The sequence below is a fragment of the Cydia strobilella genome, chromosome Z (genome assembly GCF_947568885.1).
Source record: "Cydia strobilella chromosome Z, ilCydStro3.1, whole genome shotgun sequence".
Lineage (NCBI taxonomy): Eukaryota > Metazoa > Arthropoda > Insecta > Lepidoptera > Tortricidae > Cydia > Cydia strobilella.
Window position 1 is genome coordinate 34817244 of NC_086068.1, and position 16511 is coordinate 34833754.

A 16511-nucleotide genomic window follows, 5' to 3' on the forward strand; every position below is an offset into this window, starting at 1 on the left:
TGACTGTACTTTTCTTTCCACATGCAACTAATAGTTATCGAGACAGTTCTAAAAACCCCAAACACAATTAGGTTGCGTTGTTTTATCACAGAGTTCCTATTACCACCTCGTGTCTCCATCATCATTTATCAGATCAGCTCGATGGTACCATAATATTGCATTGTCACCCGACTTACGGGAAGTGGGTGAATTTTAACTTGCAAGATTTGACCCTTACAAACATAGTTACATGTTACATACATACTTATTTACATAGGTTCAGAAAGCAGTTTTTGAAAAATTTGATCATAATACGATTGCCGAAAAATATAACTAGCAAACTCAGCTTACAAACATAGTTACATGTTACATACATACTTATTTACATAGGTTCAGAAAGCCGAAAAATATAAATAGCAAACTTGAGGCCTTTCACTAGTAACATCATCGATTCGGACCCAATTTCTTGACTTACACTTGATAGAAAAACATCACGGAATAGGTATTTTTTTGTTATTCTTAATAGGTCTAAAACGCACTTTAAAACATTTTAAGAAATTTAAACAAAAAGCTAAAAATATGAAAATTGCTTCTAAAAATGCGCAATTTTATTTTTGATCGAACTGTTCGATTACTTTTTTTAGGGTACCGTACCCAAAGGGACCCTATTACTAAGACTCCGCTGTCCGTCTATCTGTCACCAGGCTGTATCTCTTGAACCGTGACAGCTAGACAATTGAAATTTTCACAGATGATGTATTTCTGTTGCCATGCCGCTATAACAACAAATACTAAAAAGCACGGAACCCTCGGGGGGCGAGTCCGACTCGCACTTGGCCGGTTTTTTTTGTTAATACTTAGTTGTCAAAAATATCAATTCATAAACACGATATCCGCGTTCCCGGGCATGCACATTGAGAGTGAGAGAAGAACATGAACCCACGGGGCCTTAATAGAAAAAAAAAAAACAAAAGAATTCAGAAATCGGTTCGAACTCTTCTCGTCCTAGTCATAAGTTAAATTGTACCTGTTATTATTGTTTCTTGTATTGAGTGTATCGCCAGCGTCACTTTCACCGCCGCTCAGAACGTCCATACTTGTAGATTCGGAAACTATGTTAGCTAAAACAATTGAAAATATCTTTATTTACATAACAGATATATACAGAGGTATTACAACTACTAAAGTAAATACTAAAACAAATTAATAACTAGCTTAAATCTAAAATAGGCCCTTGAGGCAACAGTTAATGAGGCAAAGCTCGGTTTGCTCGGAAAACATATAAGATCTCAAAAATGCGCGTTATCGCATAAATAAGACCTAGCTAGGTCGATTTATTACGCAAAGCATAACGCACCAATGATAAATAATATTTTTTTTCTACTCGTCGAGTATAATCTGTATTACGACTTCGTCGAGTATTACGACTTCATATGCAACACTACAACCTTACTCTTTTTAACGTTGGATAGTCTATGGCACTTCCGACTCAAGCATAAGAATTTTATCGATACGGTTTAGTCAATTATAAAAATTTTGAAAATAGACCTTCATACATTTCAGTAAAATATTTCTTGTTTAAGGAGACTCGATTCAATGCAAATTAGCCTACTTAAACACGCTGCTGCATCGCATCTGCTTTGTGATTGGTTGGCCAACAATTGCTTCATAAGTCATAAACGCGCATGTGACACCCTTCATATAGCAACATCCATATCCTACGAAAACCGCTTAGCGTTGCTTGTTAGTCTCCATAGGCTACGGTGGCCACAATCGAGTAAAAAATTGTCTTAAAATTGAATTTAGCGCGGAGCAGGTACCAGGGCCTCATGAGTTACGAGGAGGTGTCGTTGACCAACCCGCCGGGGGCACCGGGCCCGGCGGCCGGTGCGCGTACGAGTATGAAGGTATCGCGGGCCGCGGCAGCTCGCGTATCTTAGCTGTATACTTTTGGTTTGTTTACCTATATGATTATACTAGTTGAAAGTATTATTTTTTTGTCTCGTTGAAAAAGTATTGTATACAATAGTGATATAATCAAGCTTTTCAATCTCGTACCTTAACTTAAGCAACTCAGCAAGCTTCGTTGCTTAAACACTGTACTCGACTGAAAAGCTCTCTATTATATCACGATTGTATAAAATACAATTTTCTACTCGTCGAGTATAATCTGTGTATTACAACTTCACATGCAACACTACAACCTTACTCTTTTCAACGTTGGATAGTCTATGGCACTTCCGACTCAAGCATAAGAATTTTATCGATACGGTTTAGTCAATTATAAAAATTTTGAAAATAGAACTTCATGCATTTCAATAAAATATTTCTTGTTTAAGGAGACTCGATTCAATGCATCTGCTTTGTGATTGATTGGCCAACAAAAACATTTTATTTCATGTTGTAGTAGAAACAATTGCTTCATAAGTCAGAAACGCGCATGTGACATCCTTCATATAGCAACATCCATACCCTACGAAAACCGCTTAGCGTTCCTTGTTAGTCTCCATAGGCTACGGTGGCCAAAATCGAGAAAAAAAACTGTCTTAAAATTGAATGTAGCGCGGAGCAGGTACCAGGGCCTCATGAGTTACGAGGAGGTGTCGTTGACCAACCCGCCGGGGGCGCCGGGCCCGGCGGCCGGGGCGCGTACGAGTATGATGGCATCGCGGGCTGCGGCAGCTCGCGTATCTTAGCTGTAAGTATACTTTTGGTTTGTTTACCTATATGATACTAATAGTTGAAAGTATATTTTTTTTATCTCGTAGAAAAAGTATTGTATACAATAGTGATATAATCAAGCTTTTCAATCTCGTATCTTAATTTAAGCAACTCAGCAAGCTTCGTTGCTTAAACACGGTACGTGCGGAAAGTTGGTTTTCGCGAACTAGTGCTTTTTACTTTTCCAATTTTTATAAAATTTTTACTTGTTCCAATTCATGACTAGTTATTGATGAGTGTTAATATTAGTTTCCTTTAAACGTCGTAATCAACATAAAAACCTACTGTTAATGTAAGAATACGAAAAATATGCATATTTCATATTTTATTACTTACCTCTTCATCATTATAAGTATTATAACACGTTTATTTTTTAATGTTGAAAAACCGTTCTTAATAAGTTGTCTGAATGGAACGGAACGCCTGGCAAAGAAGAGGCGTATTTTCTTACTGCAAGAATGTTTTAAGTTTCCAAAGGCAACATTCGATATTGTTTTTATAAATATACGATACACAAATAATCGTAAATAACGATATTTAGGTAATAATAGTACAATGTTTTAATATTTACAATTGTTTCTGTCTTATAGAACATGCATTTAAAAAAAAAACTCATTGAAGTGGGTTCAATAAAAATCTATTCTAGTCGAATGAAAGCTAGAAAAACACCTCTTCATAATGTCAATGTCAATGATGTCACAGAATTAATAATATAAAAAGTTTCGAATTCCATTCCTTAATACTTGTTGCTTTTCTTATTTTTTCGCAACTGTATTAAAAAACGTCGTTCGATACACATGCGGATATGTCATTCTTCACTCGTCAGGGTACTTGTGAAATAATGACATACTTTCCGCACTAGCATTAAAATGTACTATTGTATTAATCGGTATAAGTAAGCTCTCCGATTAAGCATATTTTGTTATGGAGCTTACGGTCACGTTACACTGGTGGGTCCGAGATATTTACACGCCTACGAGTAGCCAGCTGTTGAGAACTGTCTGATCTGATACACCAGTGACGGCAGTGACGTCCGAAAACAAAAGGTCATATGTGACTGTAAGCTTCCTATTATGATTAAACTATTCGCCATTCGCCGTCGCATTTGAGTAGCGTAAGTTATTTGACATTTAGGATATCGAATATTTGAGACAAATTTAAAGACTAATGACAAAAGAATATGAACTCTAAGTTCTTAGAAATAAAATATAAGTTTATCAACGTATTACGTAAATAATGCCAAACAAACTGTATTTTTGTGTTTATCAGGTCACATTCTAAAAAAATATTTTCTGGTTATATAATATCCCTCCGCGTGATAGATTTTTATACAGCTATTATTTCTGCAGCTTAACAATTCACATTACGGCATTTTATATTTAATAAACAATATTTTGTTACATAAACATACGTATCACATGAACGTCATTCAAGTACTATGTATTTAATAAAACTACTGATCATAGTCTGTGCAGTGCATAGTGCAGTGACTCGACCACGACAATATGTACGATAGACGGGAACGCCCACTTGCCATCTCCATCCTACTCCGTGGAGTTATGCATAGCTCCAATAGTAGACAAATTTGCTATCTTCACAAAAAAGAATTATGACTAAATGTAATCACTAAACAAAAAGTGGTGAAATGGTGGTACCTTTCACTAAGCACTCTGTAATTCCTGTGCATACAACATGACGTTAAGTCACAACACATCACATTATATGACCCTAATAACGCCATCTAGTAGCAATTTGCGAAGATGAACGGGTAACGGGTTTGTTAGTGACGGCATACGTTTTTATTTTTTGAAATGGAGGGTGTCGCTAAAAAACAAGATCGACCGTGAGAAAAAGTGGCCGGTCGATGAGAGCTCGGTAATGTTCCGTTGTTATTGAGACGGAAATTGTGAAATTGTGGAGCGAAACAGATTTTACGGACATACAGTGCATAACTGCGGCAATATGTATTGGTGGTGCGTGCGAGTGTGTGCAATTATCACGGGGTAAGTGTTCCGCGACTGATCGCGTTTAGGTCTTAGAACGTTAACTTGTTGTACTTAGTGTATAATAAATATTTATCATTCGACACTTTGTCCGCAGCATTAGGGAACGCCCTTTGCTGGTTTAGCTGTAAAGGATAAATTGGAAATTCAGAAATTCATAATTGAAGCCTCCCGTCAGTCACCGCAAACACTCATTGATTGTTCGCCAGTCTGTGTAGCACTTCTGGCCAAGTGGTTCAAGCGGTTGAGATATAAGCAGCAGGTTCAGAGTTCCGAGCTTGTGGTTCAAGCGTTGACATAGCCGCAGGAGGTTCCGAGTGAATCCCAACCGCACAGATTGAAATTTTGTTTTATTTTTTGTTTTATTTTTGTTTCGTTTTTTTCTTTTATTTAGTATTTTGTTGTTTTTAATTTTACTTTTAATGTGTTTTTTTTTGGCAAGGTTAGCTTGTGTACATTTTTCCTTGCATTCCACTGGATTATGTTTCTTTTTTGTAAGGTTTTCTTATCATTATTATTTTAGAATTGTATCCCGTGGTAACTGTCACGCTGAATGTACTGTTTCACCCTCTTTAGCTTAGATAAAAATTAGGATTAAATGATAGATGCTTAACTTGTACCAATTGTTTCCGCCCGTCAACTTCACACGAATAGAACCCATTACAACTCCCACTTATTTGAATCCGGTATTATCCTTCGAGCAACACCGGGAAGGGAGTTGGCAGTCGGCAATCGTCATTCACACTATTTCCCCTCTGCCGAAGCACATGCCCAACTCGGCTCGGCATGCACACAACTAGCGCGGTGCGTGTTGTGATGTCACTCATCCGTACACAAAAAGAGATCGGGTGTGCAAAATTTGTCATTGACTTGTGTCATTAAGCGAGGTTTAGACTATGTTTTCATAAAAGTTTTTGTATAAGTTTCAAATAGCACTCGGTTTCCGGGTTAAGTGGATAAGTAATTGAGTAAGTAGGTATTCGTACGCACCATTTCCATTGAGTGCGTCGATGACGCGCGCGTTGTCGAGCTGGTCGCCAGCGTGGGGCGGGCGCGCTTCCGCGGCCGCGCCGCTCGCCAAAGGGGTCGACGCGCACAACGGTGAGATCTCACTCGTCGCCGACGGAGACATGCATAGACTCGCCGATGACACCGTGTTCTCTGCCTCCAGCGAACATTCATCTGGATATACATTCTAAATGTTATGAGAGATGTAAGATGTGTAGAAATAAGTTAAAAAATTGTGACCTTATTACCAATAAATTATGTCTATGTCTATGTCTATTACACAGAAACAACTGCAACGCTACATACCTACAATAATGCAATACGCATACAAAGTACATTCCTATGAAATACCTATATTTACGACCGAAGCTAAAAGCAAAACACTTGGGGCATACTAATATTATAAATGCGAAAGTGTGTCTGTCTGTCTGTCTGTTACCTCTTTACGCTTAAACTGCTGAGCCAATTTAGTTGACATTTGGTATAGAGATAGTTTGAGTCCCGGGGAAGGACATAGGGTAGTTTTTATCCCAGAAATCATCCTTTAAGGTGGTGGAAGTTTGTATGGGAAATCGGTAAAAAGCAGATTGGATAAAAAATAAGCTACCCAAATTACTAACTACACAGACGAAGTCGCGGGCAAAAGCTAGTACTAAATAATAGGGACGATTGAAACCTTACTTGTATTAGGTACACAGACCGTCCAGACCGAGTAACAGTGCGGTAGACGCCTGCATGCTAGCGCCAATAAAACTTATATTGCTACTGAGTCTATCTATTTAACCAAAATAATAATAAACTGTCTACAGACTGTAAGAGCAAACTAAAACCTTATATTATAAACGAAACACCAAAGCTCAAAGACGTCGTAACGTAAACTAATACGTTTGTGTGTCCACAACCAAAGCTCTTTTATGAATCACGGCATTGTAATTAAAACTAAATGGGACGAAAGCCTGTCTTAATATTTGCATCTTTAATCGTTTAATCGCCTAATGTAAAGTAGGTATAATACTTTTGGATCGCGTTTTTTATTTTAAAATTACTCGTAACTTCAGTAGTTTGGAACAATGATCGTCGAGTCAACACCCACACCACCCACATGGCGGTAACCGCGTGAGCCAAGTCTAGGTACTTGCTGGATTTGTCCTTCTCGGCTTTCACGAGATTCTCATTTTTTTATTATTATTATGAAGGCGTCCGCCAGCTGGCGGTATCATTGTGGGTAAAATCCGTCGCAACTTTCTTTAATAGGTACTCCAATTAAGGCGTAATTAGTGACAGAGAAAGATGCCTGCAATTTGCGAACTTCGGTGTTCGCGGTAGGTCCTCAGTTAGCGTTGCTCATACTATTTTCAGTTCCGTTTCTTTCTTTTTAGGTACGAAACCCTAAAAATAAAAATAAAATCTTCTTCACGACCGCGCAAAGGTGGTGGTGTATGGTTAATTTACAATAAATTGTGTATATTAGGAGTACGTTTGTATGGTGAAGCTGTCGTCCACTATCATCTTAAGCCACATCCTAAATCGTGCTAAAAGAGAAAAATACTCATACTCGATAGTCCTGTTTACTTAAAATAATGTGCGTACATAGTGTAGGCTTAAATCAAAATATAAATAGTTGTGCTTGCATTCCTACCAATTCACATAACAGAATAAAGTACTTAATACAATTGTAACAAAATAAAGAGAAAAGCATGCTGATGAAGAAGCCATTTAACTTACTTATAATCCTGGCAGCATACTTATATAAAATGTAGGTTTTTAATTAGATGACAAATAATATGTAATTATTAAAACGCATTGGAAGTTTAATTAGTTTATTTTTAACTATGCTCCACTTTTAAAAAAGGAGTCGTGAATTGCAGGGTTGCAACACACTTACATCGATGTAAATACATGTTGACCATGATATATATGTATACATAATAAGTAACATTCTAATATTTCCAAACAATATCCAAAATTACGCCAAGGTTAAACAAGTCATAATTTGATGAATTGGAAATATTACAGTCTATTCGGATTGTTTGTACACATTCAATCGAAAAGTCAAAAGGCTTAATCTAGCTACTTATTATTAATAATACCAATATTATTATTGCACTAACAGTGTGGCCGACGACCCCTTACCACTACCGACCTAAAATTGCTTCGTGCATACACGACACACGACACTATTACATAACATATAATTGAACACTATTACATTATGAAACTAGCTTGGCTGTAATCGAGTTAAATGTTAGTTTGGCTGTTTCGAGACGATTTAGGTTGATGCACGAACAAAATGTACGACCTTTCCATACAAAAAAAGTTATTTTTGTACAAAAAATGAAAATGTAATGTAATTTTTTTCGAGAATTTTGGCTATTACAATCACAGTGTGGCGATTTGCACTAAATAAAAAATTGGACAATGTAGCCCATTTATTCTTTATTTTAGAAAATATCACTTTAACGTAGGTATTCATACATTTTTTTCGTAAAAGAAAAAAATATAGCGCGTGGCTGCGACGATTTCCATACAAATGGAACCAAGGCTTAAGTCAAAGATTAAAAATGTTTACAAAAACGCTGATTTTGGCATTTTAAAAGTAAAAATATAATGTTTTAATGATTTTTTCATGCGTTTTTGCCCTTTAAAGGTCCGAATTTGTATTTTTTTAATCATACAAACTTTCACCCCCCCCCCCCATTTCACCCCCTTAAGGGTTGGTATTTTTATAATTAACTTATACCTATTATAATTAATTAATGTTCAAACTTTCAGCTAAAAATTTTCAGTAGTTTAGGATTTACATGTGTTTGAGTTAAAGACATTTTTATTTCATAATATCCCATACATTAAAATACGAGTATCTAACAAAACTCTACCTTACTCTGTTTACTTCAGGACATCATACTCTAAACCACTAAAGATATGAAGCTGATGTTTTCAACATCAATTAAATACGACCGGCTTAAGTATGCTATCGCAACTCGTGTCGATTTAAAACACTTCCTGCGGTCGTGTCTTAATTTATCGCCACTAGTTTCGAATTTCCTCTTTTCCGCACTTGTATCGTAAATTGTAATTACATTTTTTTAACATTTTCGAATTGTAATAACAAGAGCTCTTAAGACGAAAGTATAGGTAGAGGACCCGTGCGAAATCGCCTTTTCATATAAACGTAGTTCTCATTGGATATTAACATTATTGAACATATTTTAATACAACTAGCTTTTGCCCGCGACTTCGTCTGCGTGGACTTAGTAACAGCAGCTAAAGTAAGTATAGCGCCTGGAAAAAACTCTCATAGCCATCTTTCAATTTGAGCATATTATGCACACAAATTAGCAGGCACTTCATTAATTATCTCAATTCCACCCCGCTTTTTACTTTCTTAAGGGATGATTTTCGGGATAAAAACTATCCTATGTCCTTCTCAGGGACTCAACCTATCTCTATGCCAAATTTCATCTAAATCGATTCAGCGGTTTAAGCGTGAAGAGGGAACACACAGACACAGACAGACAGACAGACTTTCGCATTTATAATATTAGTATGGATTTGTTGTATATCAACTACAGCCTACGTTTGATTTTTTCGAATTTGTAATTATTATGTTAGCATTTAAAAATTTGTGTGAAATCTGTTTTTCACTCCTAATGTTAACAATAGCGAAAAAAGCTATGGTTAATATACATCAATTTTTGTAAAAATATTTTCCATAATGTACAACATCAGAGAGGAAAATGGGGACTACGTTTGTATAAAGAAGCGGCCATACCCTTTCCCCTTAAGAGTCATACGAACCATAGAGTAACTTATACTAGAGCGGTACTGTCATAGTAAATTTTGTAACCCCAGTAAATTTACTGCCATCTGTCGACACACTTTAAAACTAAAAATGAAGATTTATAAAAATACGATAAAATTGGGGGAGGCCTATGTCCAGCAGTGGATGTCTATCGGCTGACATGATGATGATGATGATGATGATGGATAAATGGTTTTTTTTATTTGCATTAATTATTTTTATGATTTTGACCCATGTTCTTTCACTGATATGCGTTAAAATTGTTAAATAACAAACGAAACAGTCAACGCCATCTATGCAACAGTAGGCCAAAGCTAGTAGTATAAATTGAATTTGACATGAACATTCAGGAATACTTAGTACAAAAAAAATGCCTGCTAAATATAGAATAAATAAATTCGAATCCTTAATCCTTCTCTTTATACGACAAAAAATATTATGTATAATAGTTATTAGTATTATTTATAGGAATCAAATATCTATTGGGCTATACTTTACAGTTTGACGGCAATGATACTCGGTACCTACTACTCATTATAGTAGTTTATCTACACACATATCATAAACTTTAAATTATAAACATCTCTAAAAAAAAAGCAAGTTGATTTGACCCCTGTTCGAAAAACCAAATCGATTTTGATATAGTAATGAAGCTATTACAACATTTTCACAGATAAGAAATGTGTTGTAACAAAACAGTTTATCTTAATGTTGGCCATTATTTACGGATTTTGAAGGCATCATAGAGGGTTTATGATATGTGTGTAGATAATAGTAGTTTATGTGACTGCTACATAATGAAAGGCATTAAAACTCGAGTGTGGGTTTATGAAACAAACGTAGCGAGTGTCATAATAGAATCACGGGTGTTTTAATGCCTAATTATGTACAGTTACATACACTGCTTTATCTACACACATATTATAAACTTTCTATGATATATTCACTAACCACATATTACAGCCGACATTGGGGCATAGTTGCTCTCTGGCGGAATTCGCGGATATGAGGTGGCGCTGGCGTCTCCGAAATATCTATATCGCACATTTTACACGAAACTTTTGCTAGAGTTACTTTAAAAAACAATAAAACAAATTATTTTTTACTTACAAACTAATTAAAAGATAAACTGCACGTCAAATGGCGGCAAAGAAAACTTTTTTCACGCATGTCACGCATCCGTAGTTTTTTTTTTAATTCAGAGACAAACTAGAGTGGAGGTCGATTGCCATATCGTTCGATACCAACTATCAAGCGAGATTTGTCAAATTTGTATGCAATTGACATTTCATTTCGAATAAAACGTCATCTCGACTGATATTAGAATTGAGGTCAAATCAAATTTCTTTGTTTTTCAGAGATGTTCGAAATTTGAATAAAATAATATTATCGAAATCGATGTTATTATTTAGCAATAATAACATTTTCACAGATAAAAAATTTGCTGTAACAAAACAGTTTATCTTAATGTTGGCCATTATTTACGGATTTTGATAGAGGGTTTATGATATGTGTGTAGATAAAATAATTTATGTTTAATGGGCGCATATATGAAGTTTAAAATTTCGAAGAGATACCTTTTTTTTACGTTTTTTAATTGACAATCATGCAGCTTTTTTAGATTGCGAATACCGAACAAAGACGGTTCACATGTTGTTTTCTCTCCTGATTTAACTTAAGAATTTAAGTATGCACTATTTGGAGTTTCTGGATGACTTAATGACTACGAGTAAGTGAACTTAACCTGTTCCTTCCACCCACAAATATATTATATGTATGTACCTATTACCTAACTGATGTATACGATGTATTTATCGGCACGCCCTACAGAGTACAGCCCGACCAAACTAACTCTGCATGGCATTTACATAGACAAAGTGTGACTATGTCATCGTTAATGACCAATGTCTATGAAAACATGTCGTTTATAACGACACTCCCACACTTTGGTCCCGTTCAAGTCGATACAAAGTTAGCTGAGACGGACTCAGTTTTTGGGTATACAAATATATTGTCTTTGAAGCTATTTTTAACCGACTTCGAAATCTCAAAAGGAGGCGTTTCTTAATTCTGTTGTATGTTTTCATAATAAGTACTTTTAACTTTACTTTTTATGATATCTGTACAATAAACGTAAACAATAAACACAAGGGCTTGTAGCATTTTTATTCAGTCAATTATTTAAATATAAAAAGTTAAGTATTAAATTATTCCTGATGTAGTACTTTACTAATCAATCATCATCATCGCAATACTTACTAGTATGCTTGCCGGGAGCAGCTTTCCAGATACATACATACAACGTACTCGTTGTATGTGTATCTGGAAAGCTGCTCCCGGAAACCCAGTTTGGCTTCCGGCCTGACCGAGGCACCTGTGAAGCTATATTCTCAGTGCGTCAACTGGAAGAGAAAAGCAGAGAGCAACGTCGTCCGCTGTTCCTCTGCTTTGTTGACCTCGAGAAGGCATTTGACAGCGTGCCTCGTGAAGCCCTCTGGATAGTTCTGGGCAAGCTTAGATGTACGGAGAAGTTCATAAGGCTAGTTAGACTCCTGCATGACGACATGGAGTGCTGTGTTGCTACCGACGACGAACAATCGGGCTTCTTCCCCGTCACGTGCGGGGTGAAGAAAGGTTGCGTCCTAGCACCCACTATTCGCATTATATTTTTCAGTCGTAGTCCGAGAAGTCTTACTGACATGCTCTGAAGGTGTTCGCATCCGCTATCGCATTGACGGCAACATTTTTAACCTTGCCAGGTTTAAAGCACGCACAAAAGTCGCATACGCAGTGATCACAGAGATCACGTATGCAGACGACTTGTGCTTTGTGACTGAGTCCCCGGAAGGCATGCAGCAGCTCATTTCCAGTTTCGACAAGTCTTGCCGCAGATTTGGGCTCAAGATCAGTGTCAAGAAGACTGAAGTTATGTCGCTGGACGTTCTCAGTCAACAGACACTGGTCGTTAGACTCGGCGAGGACCAGCTGAAGCAGGTAGACAAGTTCCGCTACCTGGGGAGCACGTTAACATCTAAGTGCGACCTTAATGCTGAAATTAACAGCAGGATAGGGGCTGCGGCTGCAGCTTTTGGCAAGTTAGATCTCAAGGTCCTCAGCTCACATGATTTAAAACTGGCTACCAAGGTAGCCGTATATATGGCAGTCGTGCTGCCTAACCTTCTTTATTCCGCTGGAACGTGGACTGTTTATCGCCGCCACATTCGCATGTTGGATCGATTCCACCTCAGATGCCTACGCAAGATACTGAAGATCCGATGGTCTGATCGTGTTCGGAACACCGAAGTGCTGCGTAGAGCAAATGTGGGTGGTATCGAAGTATATCTCATGCGACGCCAGCTTCGCTGGTGCGTTCACGTTTCGCGGATGAACAACCAGAGTGTGGCTAAGCAGATCTTCTATTCACAACTTGAGGAGGGCAAGCAGAAACAGGGCGGCCAATTCCTCAGATACAAAGATGTGCTTAAGCGGCAAATGAAAAAGTGCCGTATAGAGCCCTCGCGGTGGGAGCAGCAGGTAGCCACACGTACAGAATGGCGGGCTGCGATAAATACTAAGATCACGGAATTTGAATGCCAGCAGCGCTTGGAGCTGGATGCCAAGCGTGACGAAATAAAAGCCAGACCACCTGCGGCAATACAATATAACTATATGAATGGTGTGCTCGCATGCCCGCAATGTTGGCGAACTTTTACAAACAAAATCGGTTACGTCAGCCACTTGCGAGCACACCAGCGACAGCAACGGAGTTGAAAGCAGACGCCGTGGCCGTATCGGCCGTGGAGAGTTATACGTTGTATGTTGTAGTACTTATGTACTAACGAGACAGATTTGTATCGTCAATGGAGTTTGAAAATGTGTATAAAATTTTTGGCACAGTTACTTGATTTTTACTGATAAATAAATATCAGGTGCAAAAGTGGATCAATTGTTGGGTCCATACATTATTGCAATGATTCAATTTAGCACCACACACTTTGTTCACAAAATTTTCTGCGAAATTTTATTTGAGCCAATATGTTATTTACTTATGTACATGTACTCATTACCTGATTAAAAATTTTAGGTATTGGCTTTCATACACAGGTTTGGTAATTATAACAGGGATACAAAAAAGTACGAATTTTACTGTTTAGCCTTGAGAGTTAGTAAAAAACCATAAATGATAGATAGATCATTTGTGAACTGATTGATAGAGCATTTCATAATCTATAAGTTGTATTTAAAGTAATTAAGTCATGCTTGACTATTATTAATATAGTTATCTGTTTTTACTAAGGTACTGCTATTGACTCACTTTTGCTCCTAACCTAATTGTACATAGTCAAATTGTAATAATACTCAAATGTTTAAAATACATACCAAATTGTCCTTGGGACTACTTTTTTAAGAGCCACTTGCACTATTCCACTAACCCGGGGTTAATCGGTTAAACCTGATGTTACCATGGTTACCAGTACAATTTGATACTGGGTTAACGGTTTAACCGCTTAACCCCGGGTCAGTGGGATGGTGCAAGTGGCGCTAAATATAATAAAGTTGTAACGTTGGTCGTATTAATAAGGGGGCGTCCATTAATTACGTGAGGTGTTTAAGGGGCGTGGGGTCTCGTCAAATATCACGTATTTTTGCTGGGAAAAAATAGTGTCAAAATGCAAGAAAATTACATTAAAATAAAATAAGTTTCTAGACTAAAATATGGCATTAACAATGCAATTTAACAAAAATAACTGCAAATTGTTTTTTTTTTTAATACTCAAAATACTTACAAAATATTCAGATCTCACGTGAGATTAGGTGAGGGGGGAGAGGGTCGAGGCAAATCTTACGACATCTCACTTGAGGGTGAGGGTTAAAAATCCTCGAAAGCACTTCACGCCATTAATGGCCGCCCCCTAATTCTGTTTTAATGGACTGCTGGGACTTTAAATAGAATATAGTATAGGATAATTCAGCAATCATTAACCTTTTGAACCCTACACAAAAACGTCACTGACAAGCCCAGGTCCCGGGCGCAATGTACGAGGGGAGGTACAAATATTCGCGGAATGAAGTAGAAGTAAAATGGTACAAAACCTCTGCTTATCTGGCATGAAAACTCTATAGAAAAAAAATGTAAATGTCAATTCAAAACCGTCATTCGTTTTAAAGATATCGCCCTTCAAACAAATTATTTCGGGACTTCCGGTTCGAACGCCATCTTGATAGTAGCCTCGTGATTAATTCCTTTGTTTTTTGCTCATTAATATTGTTTAAAGTGTAATATCGATAGTTCTATTATACAATAATCTAATGTGGTAGTGTGCAGTGAATGGAGAATTAATCTCAAAGCGTGTTTAACCACCATTTTGGAGTCAACGGCCGGTAGTCCACGTGCTTCTCGTAAAATCTAGCTATCGGTTTTACGAGACAACTACAACAACCACCGAACAGCGTCGTGCTCTAAGAGCATTTATTTTGTTCCTACCCTTTTACGTGACATTGGCTACGGGCAACACCGCCCTCAAGTCCATCAAGAAAATAAAGAAATTATTTCGGAATAAACGTGCCACTATGGAGCAAATTGAATATCGTGCCGTGATAAAATTTCTATCGAAACAAGGAAAACCTTCGCAAGACGTGGTTTTGACCAAGATGTGTTTGATAGAAAGGGATAAATCATTAATTAACTAATTGAAGATTGTAAAGTTTTATAAGGGGTTTTAGACACTGTACTTAAACCGTTACCATTTTAAGATCTAGGTTTTGGAAAATGGAAATAAGGAAGAATGAAACCAAAGCCACAATGCTGACAACGATATTTCATAGACTGATGAGAGGTTTTGCATTGTATTTTAATGGACAGCATAACATAAAATATCAAGTTTTTGAATATGTCTTAATTGTATGGTTTAAGTATGGTATGTCATAAGAATCTAGGTCGCCTTGCTTATAAGTCTCATAATGTTTATTTATCCCATGGTTATAATTTATAAAGCGGGGATGAACCAACAGGCAGCGCCGACTTGCACTCTAGCCGCATTGTTCATGTAAAAAGAACACTTGATTATTACTCTGTTTCAACAATTAATACAATACAATGCTTGTGCACGACTTAGGCGTTATAAATTAATTCAATAATAAGCATCTGGGGATTGGTCATTTTCAAACCTTATTTTAAACTACACCTATAGGTAGAGTAGAACAACAAGATTTAGGATGCTTATTCAGATTTTAATCCTCTCGTAGGGTTTATCTTGCTACTTGCAGACCAAAGTAAAGGTAGACGTAGAGAGGCAGGAACAAAAGGCAGGAATGTTGTCGGCCGTAGGGTCGAGTGGTTGCAGCCGCACCGATTGCTACATCTAAGTACCTGATGCATAGTTATATTAGTTACTCGTACAACAACAGTCGACGGTTCGGGAACGCTACCGATCAGGCAACCGGTAATCAGACTCCTGTTCGCGCACCGAATGCTAGTCTTATTGTGTTTCTTAAAAACTACAAGGTAATTTTTTGTTAAAGTTTGAACACGCCAAAACGTGGGCACACATTTTTGCTTATAATTTTTGTCACGGGTGGTTTTTTTTTAGTTTACATAAATTAAAATCGCTATAGCATGAGGAACTATATAATTCGTTTTCATGATAACGAGCTTTAAACAATGACGGAGCGAAATCATTTTGCATCAAAAGCCTTGAAAAATTCGATTTAGGCTAAAGAAACTTTGTGAAAATATGAACATATCAAGAATCGATAAGTTTTTATGTTTTTGAAATGTTGCGGAGACGTTAATGAATGGAAAGAACCAGAAAGCAGAAAAACACGAGATTAAAATGAGAAAAAAAAAACTAGGAACATACACCGTTCTTATATAAAAACCGAAACCTATATTTTCTTATATTGCAAAAAAGGTAGGTAGAAATATCTCAAATTTATGCACAAAAAGTGAAGTCAAATTAGATTAAGAGCTAGCAAGAGCTTATCTGCCTCCAAAATAG

General features: G+C 37.0%; 1 protein-coding gene across 1 annotated transcript in view; it reads right to left on the reverse strand.

The window, feature by feature from the left end:
- Positions 1–16511, reverse strand: part of LOC134754138 (FERM, ARHGEF and pleckstrin domain-containing protein 1) — a 201076-nt gene that overhangs the window by 77881 nt on the left and 106684 nt on the right. The window contains exons 16-17 of the mRNA XM_063690221.1: positions 5694–5885; positions 1007–1100 (exon numbers count right to left, since the gene is read on the reverse strand). Coding sequence (XP_063546291.1) covers positions 1007–1100; positions 5694–5885 — 286 coding nt within the window. The remainder of the gene's footprint in view (positions 1–1006; positions 1101–5693; positions 5886–16511) is intronic.